Below are 18038 nucleotides of genomic sequence, written 5' to 3' on the forward strand. Positions count from 1 at the left end.
TTTTAAATAATCAATTATCTATCTTTCCGCAGCCGGCTGCCTAAGATTTAAAAATTTCAACCGATAAACAAAATGCTCATGGTCACATCACTGCCACTCGTGAATCCTGACCTCATACCCATCTACTAACCCCCTCAAAACTCATGTGATACTTTGTCGGAGAAGCAGTCGATTGGGCGGTCTCTATCACTCAAGTATCGGACTAACATTCCCATCCACTTCCCCGTGACCCTACCACTGGTCGTGGCCGGCGCCGGTATTGATCAGCATGATAGGGGCCTTTGAGAAGTTGCGAAGCGAGGAAAGATAGCACCCACTCATCTTCCACGGCTCGTGGATGTAACTTCTGGAGGTCCTGGTCAATAACGGAGTAGCAACTGCGGGTGGGCACCTATGCTTATGCTTATGCTAATTTTAATTTTTGTATTTTTTTTCCGACTGAAACTTTTTTGGTGCCTTTGGTATGCCCAAAGAAGCCATTTTGCATCATTAGTTTTTCCATATAATTTTCCATACAAATTTGGCAGCTGTTTGGTGATTTTTTTATTTAACTTTTTATGACTAAAACTTGATTTGCAAAAAACACTATTTTTAATTTTTTTTATTTTTTGATATGTTTTAGAGGACATAAAATGCCAACTTTTCAGAAATTTCCAGGTTGTGCAAAAAATCATTGACCGAGTTATGAATTTTTTAATCAATTCTAATTTTTTCAAAAAATCGAAATATTGGTCGCAAAAATTTTTCAACTTCATTTTTCGATGTAAAATTGAATTTGCAATCAAAAAGTACTTTAGTGAAATTTTGATAAAGTGCACCGTTTTCAAGTTATAGCCATTTTTATGTAACTTTTTTCAAAATAGTCGCAGTTTTTCTTTTTTTAAAATTAGTGCACATGTTTGCCCACCTTTGAAAAAAATATTTTTGAAAAGCTGAGAAAATTCTCTAAATTTTGCATTTTTGGACTTTGTTGATACGATCTTTAGTTGCTGAGATATTGCAATGCAAAGGTTTAAAACAGGAAAATTGATGTTTTCTAAGGCTCACCCAAACAGCCCACCATTTTTCAATGGTCCGATTTTCAATGTTAAAATATGGAACATTTGTGAAATTTTCCGATCTTTTCGAAAACAATATTTTTAAAATTTTCAAATCAAGACTAACATTTCAAAAAGGCCAAACATTCAATATTACGCCCTTTTAAAATGTTAGTCTTGATTTGAACATTTTAAAAATATTGTTTTCGAAAAGATCGGAAAATTTCACAAATGTTTCATATTTTAATATTGAAAATCGGACCATTAGTTGCTGAGATATCGACATTGAAAAATGAAGGGCTGTTTGGGGGGGGGGGGCTGACTTAGAAAACATCAATTTTCCTGTTTTAAACCTTTGCATTGCAATATCTCAGCAACTAAAGGTCGTATCAACAAAGTCCAAAAATGCAAGATTTAGAGAATTTTCTCAGCTTTTCAAAAATATTTGTTTCAAGGGTGGGCAAACATGTGCACTAATTTAAAAAAAAAGAAATACTGCGACTATTTTGAAAAAAGTTACATAAAAATGGTTATAACTTGAAAACGGTACACTTTATCGAAATTTCACTAAAGTACTTTTTGATTGCAAATTCAATTTTACATCGAAAAATGAAGTTGAAAAATTTTTGCGACCAATATTTCGATTTTTAGAAAAAATCAGAATTGATAAAAAAATTCATAACTCGGTCAATGATTTTTTGCACAACCTGGAAATTTCTGAAAAGTTGGCATTTTTTTTCATTTCATTTCATTTCATTTATTGGATTGTTTTGGCAAAAACATAAGTGCAGTAATTATCCTAAGCTGAGATATGGGGTACCTTTCAACAGCTGACTAATTCAAACGGTGTTAGAGTTTACTGGTACACGGGAGAAAAATTGAGCAGGGGAAGGAAAAAAGTTACAAAATAACCTTCGAAATTGCTAATAGATAGGGGATAGTTAGAGGAAAGGAGGTATTTCTTATTCTAATAGGTTGGCATTTTATGTCCTCTAAAACACATTAAAAAAAAAAAAAATAAAAATAGTGTTTTTTTGCAAATCAAGTTTTAGTGATAAAAAGTTAAATAAAAAAATCACCAAATTTTTTTTACCGTGTATTATTTTTTTCCAGTGTAGTCCGTATCCATACTTACAACTTTGCTGAAGACACCAAATCGATCAAAAAATTCCTTCAAAAGATACAGATTTTTGAATTTTCATACATCATTTTTGTATGGACAGCTGCCAAATTTGTATGGAAAATTATATAGACAAACTAATGATGCAAAATGCCTTCTATGGGCATACCGAAGGCACCAAAAAAGTTTCAGTCGGATTAAAAAATACAAAAAAAAATCGAATGACCAAAATCCTAGAGAACTGCTCATATATGGGCTCGACATTTCAGTCAAGCAGGTTTCCCATACTGATGGGCTACATATTTCAGGGTGTAATTTGACAAGGTGTAAATAACTAATCTAATGATACAATGTATGAACAGATGTGTACCTTTTCAAATCAAACTTATTCCTTGGCAAAATTAAACATGTCTCGAGTTTTTTTGAAAAGGTCCTATAAACAAAATTTTCACTTTTTGCTTTTTGGGTGTTTTTGAATACCCCTGACTCAAGGCGGTTCTAAAAACACCCAAAAAGCAAAAATTAAAAATTTTGTTTATAGGACCTTTTCAAAAAAAACTCGAGATGTGTAAAAAATTCTGCCGTCACAGGCAAAAGTCAAGTGCAAGAATTTCCCTATTTAACCCACGCGTATAAATCAAATAAATCTCGCCATGTTGCAAACTTTTCTCAATGGTCTAACACCTCGCAAAAGGTCACCGGAAGAAATTTTCACCTTCGCAACAATAAGACGTCTCATTTTGTGCCCGTGAGATGACCTTTGCGAAAATACCTCGATAATGAGCCAGTACTCTTAGAAAATGGAACTTCCAACCAAAACTGGCGTAATAAAATTAAAGGGTCAACGTTCACCAAAATGAACTTTTTTAAGGTTTCAGCAATTACTGAAACTGGCAAAAAAGAAAACAGCTGATTTTCTAGTGATTTAAAAATTTCATTGAATTGCCGCATTGGAAAACTATAAATGCATTTTTCATCAATAAATTTACCTTAGAAAGAAAAAAATCGACTCAAGCTCACCATATAAAGTTTGACTCGAAGCTGTGGCAAAGCTTGAGAATCCTATATATCGACAAAACTTGAAGGTCAAATCCAACACCGCAAGCCGGCATTCCCCCAACTAAAATTGCGTGACTTTTGGAGGGGGCAACAACATCATGATGGCGGTGCTTTTCGGGATGCAGTGCTAGCGGATGAGTTATTTTTTCACGCAGTGCAGCCAGAAATGTTTTTTTTTCGTTCTATTAATTTGTCGATTTGTCGAAGCTTAAAATTTTGTAATATTTTAAATGTTTTGAGTATTTTCAACATTAAAATGCTAAGCAACAGCAGAATAAATTCATTTTATTTATTCATATTAAGCCTGAGCAGCAGTAACTGTACACCCAAGTAACCGCGAGGCACTAAATAGCGGCATTAAATCAGCATTATATTGGCATTTAATACCAGCAAATAATGCTTCAAAACATTAAATCAGCACTTTTCCCTTGAGAAATATTTCCAGTGGCGCACAGTAGCCTGTCCCATTTTGAGGTCATGTCGAGGAATTTCAGGTGCTCACTTCTTAAATGATAGATTATGATGTTAGGAACAATGTTTTCTTAGACAAGAAAAAATAATAAAATACTTTCTCGCACCCCCTAGTCGATTTACTGAAAAAAGTCACTTTTTTGAACAAATTTTCTAAAATCGCTTGGAATCAATACAAAAACTGTTTCGATCAGGTGTGTATTATCTTCAAACGATAGGTTTTTGTCCATAGATTAAGATGCACTATCAATATTGGACCAAAATTTAAGTTTTTGGACTCTCCCAGGCGGATTTGTGTCGAAAAAATCGATTTTTTTCGAATTTTTTTTCAGAAATGTTCATTTAATTTAGGGTAGCCTATTTTTCCCAGTAAAACCAATACATGCAGCTTGTAGGAAATTTAATGGCGAACATTTTTCCCTCTGAGAAAATGCAATTTCGACACTCCAGAGCCGAGATATTTGAGTTTTAGTGAGGAAAAAAGTGCCAATTTTCAAAATTTCTCAGAATTCAGAAGCAAGGCCTACTAATTACACGATGTAGCAAGCATATGTCTCAAAGGTCAGGGTATGCTTTTTATAGTAATTTTGGCCACTAAATCCGAATCTGAAATCAAATTTCATGTAAACAGTGATGTTTTGGAGCTACACCCTTTTGGAATGTTATTTGCGTGTTTAAGAGGCAGTTTTTGTAAATATTGCTCGGTTTGTTCTAGAGGTCGTATCGAGGTGCTCCGATTTCGATGAAACTTTCAGCGTTTGTTTGTCTATACATGAGATGAACTCATGCCAAATATGAGCCCTCTACGACAAAGGGAAGTGGGGTAAAACGGGCATTGAAGTTTGAATTTTCCGAGGATTTCGAATATGACAAAAGTGAGACTAAAAAGTGCCGCTATGGATGCCTACAGGACAATAACAAACGTTGTGAAATGTTTGTTATAGAAAAATCGAAAAACTATGAGATAAACTGCGATTGGCCAAAAAGTTATTACCGTAGGCTTATAGTCCATGAAATTCCCAAACTTTTGAACTAAAAGAGTATGGGTGTTGGAGTCTGTTGCAAAAAGATATTGAGGTTTAAAAAAAAACCATTTTAACAGTAATTTGCAAAGCTATGAGAAAAAGTTAAACCAATCCTGGATGTCTATGGCTCATTTTGAAGTGCTTCAATAGACCTTTCGAATGCATCTAAGAGAGTTGGAATTGATGGAGTTTTACTAAAATGCGAGCAATTTTAAGATTTTTTATGTTTTTTGGACCTCAAACTTCAATGCCCGTTTTACCCCACTTCCCTTTGTCGTAGAGGGCTCATATTTGGCATGAGTTCATCTCATGTATAGACAAACAAACGCTGAAAGTTTCATCGAAATCGGAGCACCTCGATACGACCTCTAGAACAAACCGAGCAATATTTACAAAAACTGCCTCTTAAACACGCAAATAACATTCCAAAAGGGTGTAGCTCCAAAACATCACTGTTTACATGAAATTTGATTTCAGATTCGGATTTAGTGGCCAAAATTACTATAAAAAGCATACCCTGACCTTTGAGACATATGCTTGCTACATCGTGTAATTAGTAGGCCTTGCTTCTGAATTCTGAGAAATTTTGAAAATTGGCACTTTTTTCCTCACTAAAACTCAAATATCTCGGCTCTGGAGTGTCGAAATTGCATTTTCTCAGAGGGAAAAATGTTCGCCATTAAATTTCCTACAAGCTGCATGTATTGGTTTTACTGGGAAAAATAGGCTACCCTAAATTAAATGAACATTTCTGAAAAAAAATTCGAAAAAAATCGATTTTTTCGACACAAATCCGCCTGGGAGAGTCCGAAAACTTAAATTTTGGTCCAATATTGATAGTGCATCTTAATCTATGGACAAAAACCTATCGTTTGAAGATAATACACACCTGATCGAAACAGTTTTTGTACTGATTCCAAGCGATTTTAGAAAATTTGTTCAAAAAAGTGACTTTTTTCAGTAAATCGACTAGGGGGTGCGAGAAAGTATTTTATTATTTTTTCTTGTCTAAGAAAACATTGTTCCTAACATCATAATCTATCATTTAAGAAGTGAGCACCTGAAATTCCTCGACATGACCTCAAAATGGGACAGGCTAGCGCACAGTGATGCCGATTTAATGCCTCACCGAAAGCTCGAACAAAAAAAACTGCTTTATCGACGTCAAGGCTGGGGGAAAAAAAAGGACAGCTAGCTGCTCTCCACACACTTGGTGGTGGGCCTCCTTTGTTTTTTTTTCTCCTGTTGCGTTTCATGTGTGAGTGTGACACTTTGATGTTATTCTTGCATTTTTCTCGTCGATCTCCAGGATGCGCGCCAGCCAACTGATGTATTCTGAAATGAGTGTTTATTTTGAAAGTTTTAATCGATGTGGTTGATGCATCGAACATTAAGGAAGACTTTATTTCTGCTGCTTCGAGTTTCTGGTTCATGAGAAAAACCCGTTGTCATTTTGTTGGACGAAAATTATTGACGAGTCACTCAGCAAATTGCGGCCATCCAGTCAAGTACAGTACAATCAATTACGGAAGGCTTGGGGTTAATAGGGACGAGGAGTGCTTGGTCCACGGTTGACAAAATTTCACAAAGTGTATCAGACTTCCGGAAAGCAGCTTTTTGCTTGCGAGAAAAGTCATTCAATTTACCGGAGATTTTTTGATAATGTCCTTTGTGCTATGGGCATATGTTTAAAAAAAATTGGCTTCATTACAGGCTGCAGTTTTCCACAAAAAAAAAACTTCAATCAGCGGGAATTGAACCCAGTTCACGCAAAAATAAAACTGTTGCACACTGGGGGAAATGCGCCTTAGCACGCACGCCTATTGGAACAGTATAACGGGAGAAGGATAAAAGTCAATAAGATCGTGACTGGCTGAAATGTTTCCCGTATGGATGGGTTACTTTGTTGATAAACATCAAATGCTTTGAAGCACATTTTCAAGGTCGTAAATGGTGATTTAATGCCAGTTGTAATCCTGCAAAGTTTTGGTACTTTGAGGCATTCGCAAAGCTTATTTACTACTTCAAAGCATTCGAGTGCTGATTTAGTACTGAATAAATACTTCAATTTAGTGCTTGTGGTTACTTCGGCAGTCAGTCAGAATTAGCACTCACTTGAGCAAAACTGGCTATTAGGAACAACTGCAAACATCAAAAGTGCCCCACCCCTCCTCGTTCATCCATGATGGATATATTAGGGTTTTGAGGACGGGCAGCAAACCTCGCGCGGGGGGTACAAACGAGTCTTCATTTTCATGCATAAATGACGTGTGACAGTTGTAAGTCTCAGCCGCTGCACATATATGCAACTCGCGCTCTCTTCCTGGCAAAATTCATCCCGAGGAGCACCACAAAAGCCGCACGCGGAACGAACTGCTAGAAATAGCCACGTTGGTCTGTCCAACTGACTGTTTCTACGAAATGTCCCCATAGCAAGTGGGATCTCCATCCGGCGGCTAACTTACGACTGTTGGTCATTTCTTAAAAATGACGTAAATTTGATCAACAATTCATGTTTTTAGAATTTTCTATTCAACTTATTTTTTTGAATTTTGAAGAAAAAAATATGATGAGTCCTTTTTAAAAGTGACTCTCCAGTTGAAATATGTATGCAACTTGTCGCGTTGACTGGCCGCCAGACCGGCAGACTGGCACATAAGCCAAAGGAGGCGAATAAGGCCAAAAGTGCAACTAGTTGGCTACTTTTTCAACCCGCGCAAGTCGCAATTGTCACTAATAAAGCCAACAATGGGTTAGATTAGGTTAATTTGGACGGTTGAAGATTCGCCGGTATATAGTCGAAGCTTCTGAAGGTCTTGCAACACTTTTTAAATTAAACTATTTTAGAAATATTTCTTAACAGCCTAAACAACATTTAAAACCCCCCACAAAAGTTCAACAAACTCTCCGTACACACACTCAACATAACTGCAGCACGGAATAACTTTGTCCCAACCCCGCGGACGTTGTGCACCTGCACCTCGCTCTCTTGGCCACAACATGGACGCGGACACTCTCTTCGGCGAGGGGCACGACACTTGCACCAGGCACTTCCAGCGCGATGCGCGGCTTGCAAGCCATGGCTGGTGGTAAAGTGAAATTTGTGTGCCTCGTTACACCGAAACGAATCGAATCATTAAATTTACATCAAATATAAATTACAACCTGAAATCCAATTTATCGCGTAGGTACCGTGGAGGTTCGCAGTAAAGCTCTCCGAGGTACGTTGGATAGATGGATGGATTGGTGGTGTCGACCGAGGATGCGCCGCAACCTGACGGTATCAACAAGTTGAGCAACGATTTATTGCACTTGGATACATAATTTATTATTAATGATGGTATGTTTATGTTTTTCAAAACTGCAGAGATTTTTGACCCTTTGGAAATAAGAATTTACAAAAGTTTAAACGAGTTATTTTCTACTTTTTTGCAAATCGACTTTTCTTGGTGTTACATTCCCCATGTCAAAAAATGCAATTTTGCATCATAAGATTTTTCATACAAGTCTCCATACAAAACGGGCATGTGAATATTCGAACATCTTTATCTTGAGACGGATTACAGTACTTGTTCGGTAACTCGGCGTTGCATAACTGGGCTCTCGATAACAGGGCCGTAGCCCAGTTAAAAAAAAAAACAGACAAACGTCAAAAAACCAAAACAACCCAAAATGACCGAGGGATTATTTTATGCAAAAGTTCAATTAATAAAACAACTTTTTCAAACTTTTATAAATTTCAGGTCACAATCAGAGAAATATGAAAAGTAAACATTGCAAAAAAAAATTGAGTAACTTTTATTTTTGTATTTCATTGAGAAAAAATTATGCATCGGTCGTCCCCTTTTTTTTTTTTTCTTTTAGCCCAGTTAGCGAGCAGCATTCGGTATATTAATGCAGCATAATGTATATTATGTCTTCGGCAAATTTGTATGTTATGATAAGGACTTTTCAGGCAAAAAATGGTACACGGAAAAATTTCCAGACTTTTTCATCAGGAAAAAAAAATAAAAAATATTCAAAAAAGGGCATGCGAATAATTGAAAATCTGTATCTTTAGAAGAGATTTTCTAATCGATTTGGTGTCTTCGGCAAAGTTTTTTTTCGTAGGTTGTGAGAAGGACCTACCAGATAAAGGTACACGGAAAAACTGACTTTTTTGATTTTTATTTTATTTGGAACCAAAAATATATTTTTTCGAAAAAACCTGGAAAAACCGTAAAAAAATAATTTAAACAAAATCTCGAGATTATTTTTATGGGAAAGAGAAGAAATTTTTCATAGGTTTCATTTTTAAACACTGAAAATTAGACCAATAGTTTCCAATAGTTTGATCAACAAAGTCAAAATAAGAGTCCCTCAAATTTTTGGCAGGGTTTTCCTTCATAAAGTATTTTTAAATTGCCCAAAACTGTATATTTTTGAAAAAATCGCATAAAATTGCCTATAAAACTTGAAAATGGAGCACTTTATCAAAAAAATTTCAATTATTAAATGGATTTTGCACCTTGTTTGCACAAGCTTGTTTTTTATTTGGTTTGACAATATTTTTGAATTTTGTATTTTTTTGAAATCGGTGTACTTAATTGAAAAATATATTTTTTTTAAATCTTTTTTTCAAAAAGTTTCGGTACCAGGTTATCATCCTTAACTCTAGCGCAAAATATACCTGTTTTAATCCCCTTTTTTATTCTGACAAAAAGAACCAAAAATTCAAAATATTCAAAAATAACTTTAAATAATGATAATTGAAAAATAAAAAATACAGTAATCTGAATCTGAAGTTTTTTATTATTTTTACTTCATTTTTTTCATTTCATTTTTTTACCTTTTGGGAAATTTTGGAAACGCATTGAGGCAGGGGTATTAACAAACCCAGAAAGCAAAAAAATAAAATAAAATATTGTTTAGGCCCAGAACAATCAGAGTGCAAAAAAATATTATTTGTTTTTTCAAAAAACTTCAAAATTGCAATGGAAATTTAAGTGCAATCAGCTGAAATTAATTTAAAATGCATTCCCTTGAGTTGAGTATAATTTTTAGTATGTTTGGGTTGATTTAAAAATGTTTTGAATTTTGGAAATTTTTCGATCTTTTGTATCGAAAAAAGTTTTTTTCGTTGAAATTTTAGTTTTCGTCAAATCTAACATATTTTGAAGAATAATGATTGCAAAACAACTTAACTAGTGTAAAATGCATATTAAAATACCTTTTTCATTCAAATGTTGAGATTATGGCTTGTTATTTAAATTTTTGTATTTTGTTCCCCCTCGACCTCGGCCAGGGCTGAGGGACAAAAACTTTGAAAAATATTTGCATCGGCCTTATTGAAACTTAAAAAAAACTCTAAAAATCTTCAAAACTTCTAAAATTTTTAAATTCTGAAATTCAAAAATTCCACAATTCAAACTTTCAAAAAGTCTAAATTCAAAATTAAAAAAAATATATTTTAAAATAAAAAAAATCAAAAAAGTTATTATCAGAAATTCTAAAATTCAGACACTAAAAATTAAAAAATATAACAAGAATTAAAAAATACAAAAGTTTTAAAATTCAAAAATCATAAACATGAAACTTTTAAAATTCTAAAATCTGTGGACTTTTAAAATTTGAATACAGTTCGTACTCGATTATCCGACGTTTAACCTAAAATATGACTCAAAAAATTGCAAAAGGTCAAAATTCCAAAATAAAAATAAATGATATTCAAACATAACAAATATCGAGAAAGCTAAATTGAGAAATTCTAAAATTCAAGCACTGAAAGTTAAAAAAAATCGAGAATTGCAAAAAAATTTAAATTCTAAAATCAATAACATGAAAATTTTAAAATTCTCGATTGTACGAAGTTCTCTCCAACATTTGGTTCCGAATTACGAAATATGACTTCAAAAATTATCCAAAGTTGTTTAATATTCTGTAATTTAAGATGGTGACAATTTAAGAATTTTGTTATTTTTGTTCCTCAAGTTTTGAATTACTGAATGATGTTACATTTGATTTTTTTTAGGGAATTCATTGGGAATTCTCCAAAGTATTGTTAATTTAAAATATATATATTTTTGGAATTCAACTTTTAGTAATAAAACGTCATATAATCAAATCGGGATTGTTCTTCCGTGTACCTATTTTTCACCAAATCGATGATTCAAAATAGCTTCTTTTGACATAGGGAATGGGAATCGACAAAGTTTCCAGAAAAAATAATCTGTTCATTTCTGTCACCACGAGACAGCTCAATCTTTTTGAACTTACCCAACGACACGCGTTAGTTGTAACCTAATTCTAGCGCACCCAAACCAAGCGACGAAAAACCTACAAATTAGATCAAATTTTCTCCCCATGAAATTTTAACCCATCGAAAAGCTAGTCAATTCGATTGAACAGTGTTCTATTTTTATCACACCCTCCGTTTCTGTCTATCCGTCTATACTTTTCTTCTTTCGTTTGTTCGTTCTTTTCCGCCCGCGATCCGTGTTCCGAATTCCGTCACGACGACGACGACGACAATTCTCGGATCGGGTGATTTTCGGGCGCTTTCTCGATAAATGATTTCCGTTCGAGGCGCGACTGCGGCGCGGTTATCGTCTTTTTTTTTTTGGTTTCTCCCTATTTCCACGAAGAACCGAACCGCGTTCTTCCGATCGAACGATCTCCGCTCTAGCGGGGTCGTTTGGCAGTTGTTTAACGAGGATTTTGTTGGTGATTTTTAAACATTTTATTTTAGATTATTCTGCTTTACTCGATTGATTTGTTTTAAAATAAAGTTGAAGTCACGATGAGTACAACTATTGACAAACTACCCTCTCCGATATGTTTTGTCTTACTGACGAACCTGGGCCTGAGCTGTTATGCCATACACTTGTCTATTTCGACGTGAGTTTTGTTTTCGTGACACGGTTCTTCGCCGTCACACGGCTATGACTTTTTTGTTTCTCTCTCCCTTCCTCGTGACATGTAAATATTACGTCCGTGCGCGATAACGGTTTTACGTGCATGATCCGGATTTCGACAGACGTCCATCCGTCGGTGGCGCTGCTGACAAAACATTCGAAAAGGGAGGGGGTCGGGAGGAGGTGGCGTTTACTTCCTTTCCCAATTTACGTCCGCTTCTCGTCAAATATAGAATTTCTAAATTCACTCAAACCAATTGACCGTGCATGCGGTCACGTCAGGTTGATTGGACGGAGCGAAGACGCAAAAGTGAGCACTCAGTCATTCTCCGTGTAGCAACTAGCACTAGCAAAGTTCTAAATCAGCACTGGAAGCTTCAAACTTATTTATAATTAATTTTCATATGTTTCATAATGTAATTTCTTTCTTTTATGGCTTTTAAATGCTGTATCGATGGAAGGAAATTAAATAATCATCTTAGATATCATTTCATAATTTTGTACATTATCAAAAGCGTATGTATGAACCTAAATTTGAAAAAATAAATCTAATAATACTTATTAAAAGTTACATGACCGTGCAACTTACCTTCCCCCCTTTCTATTCGTTCCTGTTTCCGTTTCCTGTCTCTGTCGCATATCCGTTTTCAACTCTTGACTTTTTTTTGATAAGGTCCAATAAACAAATGTAAACATTGAGTGTATCCCGCTTACTCCGATGGACTTTGACATAAGGTGTGAAAGGGATACACTCAATGTTTACATTTGTTTATAGGACCTTATCAAAAAAAAGTCAAGAACTGTGCATGGCTTAACAGAGACAGTAACCCCTCAAAGCCAAAAAGAAGAAAGTTCGACGGTGTCAGCCAAGGTCGTCGTTGCCGTCAGATCGGAGATGGCGATGCCCCGTCATTGTTTGTTTTCAAAGATTGTCGTGGTTGTGCTTTGCCGACGCACGTCGTTTTTGCGTTAAAGACGTCATTTTGTACAGCTTCCCGTGCTTAATCTTGTGACCTTTACAGATTCTCAAACCTGGGTTTTAAAGCAAATAAATACCGTAAACCGGGGCGACTTTGATAGGATTTCAATTTGTTTTTAGAATATTTTCCAACAGGTAAGGTTTTTCTCAAGATTATTATTTTGGGGGTAGGCCACACAAAGTCCATGCACTATTTTGGAAAAAAAGTTTTTTCAATAGTGTTTAGAAAAAATAGTTACGTTAAAAATTCTTAGTTTTAATTCCGGGGTGACTTTGATAGTCATAGTTTTTCTTGTTAAAATCATATTTAAGATGTTCAAACTTTATTTGTACGTTAAATGTACCATCACTAAAGTAGCTGATATAGTTTGTAAGAAAAAAAATCAATGTTTATGTTAAGTTAACTAAGTTTATAAGCTTTTTAACAAAATACATATAAATTTTAGGTAAAATTGTTAAAAAATCGAAATTTTGCCTGGAATTTGTTAAAACTAGTTTTGTTTATAAAATTATCGATTTATATTGCATTTTATACTGAATTCGAAGCACGAATCACAAGTTTTCACATTTTACATGAAATTTGTTCAACTGAAATTGCCTATAAATTTGGAGATTTTTTTTTAATTGTGTTTCAAAAACACATATTATTTATTATTTACAAACTTATTTAACCTTCTCCTAGTGGAAAATTGTCCAAAGAATCCGAAAATGCATTCCGTTTTCCGATTAAAAATCATGTTCATTGAGAAAATCATGACACTTTGAGAAGTTTAAAATAATGACTTCCATCAACATTTTCTTAACTATAGTTAACTAACTTTATAAACCTTTCAAAAATTTAAGAAAAGTTCTTCTTGAGGTACTTTGAACACTTCTCTACCACGGTCAGTATGTTTCTAAACCATTCCTTACGTATTTTAAATGTACTCTTCATTTTGCGGAAAAATCGCAAACCTATCAAAGTCACCCCGGCTATCAAAGTCACCCCGTTTTACGGTATAACAAAAACTAAAAAAAAATTGCAATGTTGCCACACGTCATACAAAACATTGCCTTTAGAGCGTTGCAACTTCAAAAACCTTCGTACGACTACAATGCACAACCAAAACGAGCTATTCTCTGCAGACATCCTCTCATGTCACACGTACATACGTGGCGCACACACATACGCCCCAGCAGAACAGAACAAATCGATGTGAAGATGTGCATTCTCCGTTTTTTTTTCTGTGTTTGACATGGTCCGTTTGAAGATGATGGTGACTTTTCTCTTTTATGGCGAGATGTCCTTGGTAGATTTTCTCCCAGGATTTTCATCTGCAGTGGCGCCGCCCCATCAGGGCTGACATTAAATAGTTTGTCGTAATTTATGGGTTGAACAAACTTGAGACTGCAGGATGTAAACTATCAAGATTATAGTTCTGATTCGATTAAACACAAGGTGCTTGCCACACAATCTCATTTCGGATTATTTAATTATGGAAAAGTTTATTTGAGCCGAGACATAAACTTAAATTACAATTTTCGTTAGCCTTTTTGTGAGCTGCTTTTTTTTTAATATCAGCAGATTTAATTTAAGATTTAAATGCTTTATTTTCTTTTTCATTTTGTGTTCTTTTAATTCCTACAATTTGTATTTATTTTCATGATTTCTTAATTTTCTATATGAACAGTTCCTGGCATTTTTTTAAATAAACTTTTTATCATTTATATCTTTTAAAAAAATTCTGTACATTCAAAGATGCAACGCGACCATTAAAGCTGTCAGACCTACTGCGTTGCATTAACCGCAAAGCCATATTCTGTACTCGGATCATATTTCACAGAATCACCATGGGAGGAAGGATGCGTGGACATACCGTTCCAAACGCTCCGGTTGAATGATTTGTTATGGTGTGTGATGTGTTTTGGGACATTGTAGGGGAAAGGATATGTGTGTTATTTAGTTATTATTTAGGGACATTTTGTTGTGCTTAGGAATACTTTCGATGACACGGACAGGGAATTTAAAAGACAAATATTAAAAATCGGGTTCTTTGGTTTTTTTTAAAGATAAATAGTAATTTTCAAAAAATTTTTATTGAGTACCTATTTTAGTTCGAGGAACATTTCTTTTGATTTAGTTTAATCATATTTTTTCAGTTTATCAAATATTTTCCGGAAGATAATGAGAATTTCCGTTTTTTTTTAAATATGTGATTTTTTTTCAAATCGTTAAAAAAATAACTGTCAAGCCTATTTTTCGAAATTTCGCAACAAAAAGAATCACAAAATGCATTAAACAACGTTTTGTGAATAATCCACAATAGATTTTAGAAGTTTTTTCAATGTAAATTTCAATTTTAGTCCTTAATAAACCTTGAAAATTATTTGCAATGGCCAAAATTCATGAGAAAAAATGACATTTTTTTTAGTTTTATAATGTATAAATTTTGGGAATTGGGATTTAGGAATATTTTTTTCTAGTTTTATAATGTATAAATGTCTTAGATATTTGAAACCTAACATATTTTTAAAATTTCCATATCTTTCTTATTTTAAGTAATTCTATATTTTAAAAATAATAATATAAATTTACAGGAATTTTAGTTGGTCAACCTTGATTATTACTTCTACTGGAAAAGAGTAATTTATTAGGCAAACAATCACTTTTAGGCATATAAAACATGAGAACAAAAATGGGGTTCTTGTTGATTTTAATTGATTCTTCATGTGATAAAGCAACAAACAACGTTTGACTTCAAATCACAGAAACTACTTTTTATGCTTCATTATATATTATTCTTCAATAAACTAAAATAATCTTCACTAAATTTGAAAGTGACACAAAAAAAATCTCATAATTTTCAAAAAAGTTTTCACCCGGTTTATGGATGAGCTCTTTTTATATTTTAAAAGAAAATGTAGGGCATGCTGCATGCGTATTATCATTGGTTGAACTATTTTTTTTATATTCGACTAAAGCAAAAACGTTTTCGTTAATTTGCTTCTGTTTTATCAGTTTACATTGTATTGAATTTCATATCAAATCAAGATTCAACAATCTTGTTCAGCCAAAATGAGTGAAATAGTTTGAATTTTCTTCGACATTTAGCCCATTCAAAATATTTTTTAAGGATTTCATCTCTCTTTTCAACTTTGAAATCAATAGACAAAAATAATATAACTTGTACCAAATCGAAATTTTTATTAAAAATGAGAACAAAAAACAAAAAAAAGATGGCATTTTTCAACTTTCACGGGAATCATCCACCCAAATAATCAAATATAGTTAAAATTAAACAGAACTTAGAAAAAAAATCGGAAATGTTTTTAAAAGGTGATAAAACAAAGCTTATTTCTTTTAATTTCTTATGAAATTTTACATTTTAAATTAAATAGTAGTAAAATTTTTACTACTTTCGAAAAAAATATTACTAAATTTTGTTAGTTCTTAAAAAAACTGAAAAATCTAAATAATTCTTCAAATGGTTCATATCAAGCTTTTCAATTGAAATCTTATAACATTTACTCAAATAGTCTTTATGGTTGAAATATTGATGTTATTTGAAGAAAAAAAATGATTTGAGAAAATTTATAAATTTAAAAAATTTCACACCGCCCGGAAATCATCAAAATTTACTAACCCTTTATTAGTAATTGAACAAGGGTATTCACTTGCTTAATTCTACAGTAGTTCTATGAATTATTTTTATTCCTTTTTGAGTTTGATAAAATATTTTGAGAAAGTTTCACTTTATCATTCGCGGAAAAATACAAATTTCGCGAATTTCAGGCTGTCCGCGAAAACGTGAAATTTCAGAAACCCTAATCCTTAGTAATCAAAAACATAAAAAATATATTTTGCGCAATTCCGTTTGAGTAAAAAGGGGGATATTTTTACACTTAAGTTTTTCCTAGAATTCTCATCAATACCTACAATTTTGCTGAAGAGACGAAACCGATTATTAAAAAAAAATAGATACCGATTTTAACCGCTCATGGCACTTTTATATGGAAAGATACCAAAATTGAATTTTAAGTGGCTTGTTTTTGTTGTATTTCAAATATAATCTTATGTTACATTTTAAAATTTTAAAGTTCAACTCAAAATCAAAATCCTGTAATAATTCAAAAAAATATCAAAAATAAAATGAAGATTTAGTAATTTCACGTTTGAGGAAAAAATTGGGGCATGCAAAAGAAAATTTAAAAGCCTTATGGAAATTATTCATTCATTTATTTCTGGCTGCGATAACCTTCTTGGTTATTCGCTGCCCTAGTTCAGAAATACTACCCTACGTCATATTATTTTTAATATTCGAAATTATGTCAAACATTCCTAAAAAGTAGTTTGAGATTGTGTTCAATCCAAGTTGGCACTGGTCGAATAGTTCAAATATTTCTGGGGGATTGTGAAATGCATCAATTACTGAAATATATCAAATTTGACAAATTTTGGCTTGGTAACTACAATTTAAATTTAAAATTAAATTTGAGTGGCAGTCATATTGGCCGCCATCTTGAATTACACATTTTAAGATTCGTTTGGATCGTTTCAAGTTTCTAGGGATCCTATTAGAGGTCAAAAACCTGAAATTTGAAACGAAACTATTTTCATAATTTGATAATCAAAACTTTCTTTATAAAGAAAGTTTTTAAATTGTGATATTATAGAAGTTTTGAAACATTATCTTGATTGATTTTTAAAGCTTTCGTCCAATCTGCTAGCTTAATTATTCCATTACAATTATAAACCACGGTTCTTGCGTAATATCATTAGTCTGCACTTCATCCAATATGAACTGACCAACACAGAGATACCTACACCGGCCATAACTGCCTGCCCGGGGCCAGTTGACCACTGAACTGAACTCTCGAGTAAATGATTGGATCCATAACCTCTGGTATCAACCGAACCAAACACCATAATAACATTACAGAGTCGCCCAGGTCAGAACACGCCGCCACGAGAGCTAGCCGGCTAGATTCTGATGCTGGGCAAACGAAAACGAAAATAAAACAATTTTCAAATAACTCGAACCATTAACAACAACCGTCCGTCCATCGGCGACGACCCTTCCTCGTTTTCATGTACACACATACCCGCGCACATGCACACACACACACTTGCGTAATACTCACGCACACGCGTCCAGTACTAATCTCGGGGTTTTCCTCTTGTTCTTTCAGTTCTAAATATACCCGCGGCGAAGTTCGGCGAAGTCAACACTTTGGACCACGCCGCGCAGAACAACACCAACTTCACGACGCAGCAACCCGTGACGTGTACGGGTCTCTCTCTTCAAATAGCACCCCCAATGGGTACGTGTGTCTAATCCCGCGATCGTCACCATCTAGTAGGCGCTGCCTAGAACATCAGCCTACTTGTGTGTTGGTGTGCTCGTAACACCAGTATTGCGCGTTTCGTGTGGTGAAGATCAGCGCGGACGGAGATTTATCTCGCCGTGATCGTCG

The 18038-nt window shown here is 33.9% G+C and overlaps 1 protein-coding gene across 7 annotated transcripts in view; it reads left to right on the forward strand.

Moving 5' to 3' along the window:
• Positions 1-18038, forward strand: part of LOC120419452 (uncharacterized) — a 96691-nt gene that overhangs the window by 25231 nt on the left and 53422 nt on the right. For all 7 annotated transcript variants that reach the window (XM_039582161.2, XM_052710250.1, XM_052710251.1 and 4 more), the window contains exon 2: positions 17754-17885. Coding sequence is in view for 4 of the 7 variants with exons in the window: in XM_052710251.1 (XP_052566211.1) it covers positions 17882-17885 (4 nt within the window). In the remaining 3 variants the exon portion in view is untranslated. The remainder of the gene's footprint in view (positions 1-17753; positions 17886-18038) is intronic.

This window comes from Culex pipiens, chromosome 3 (genome assembly GCF_016801865.2).
Source record: "Culex pipiens pallens isolate TS chromosome 3, TS_CPP_V2, whole genome shotgun sequence".
NCBI lineage: Eukaryota > Metazoa > Arthropoda > Insecta > Diptera > Culicidae > Culex > Culex pipiens.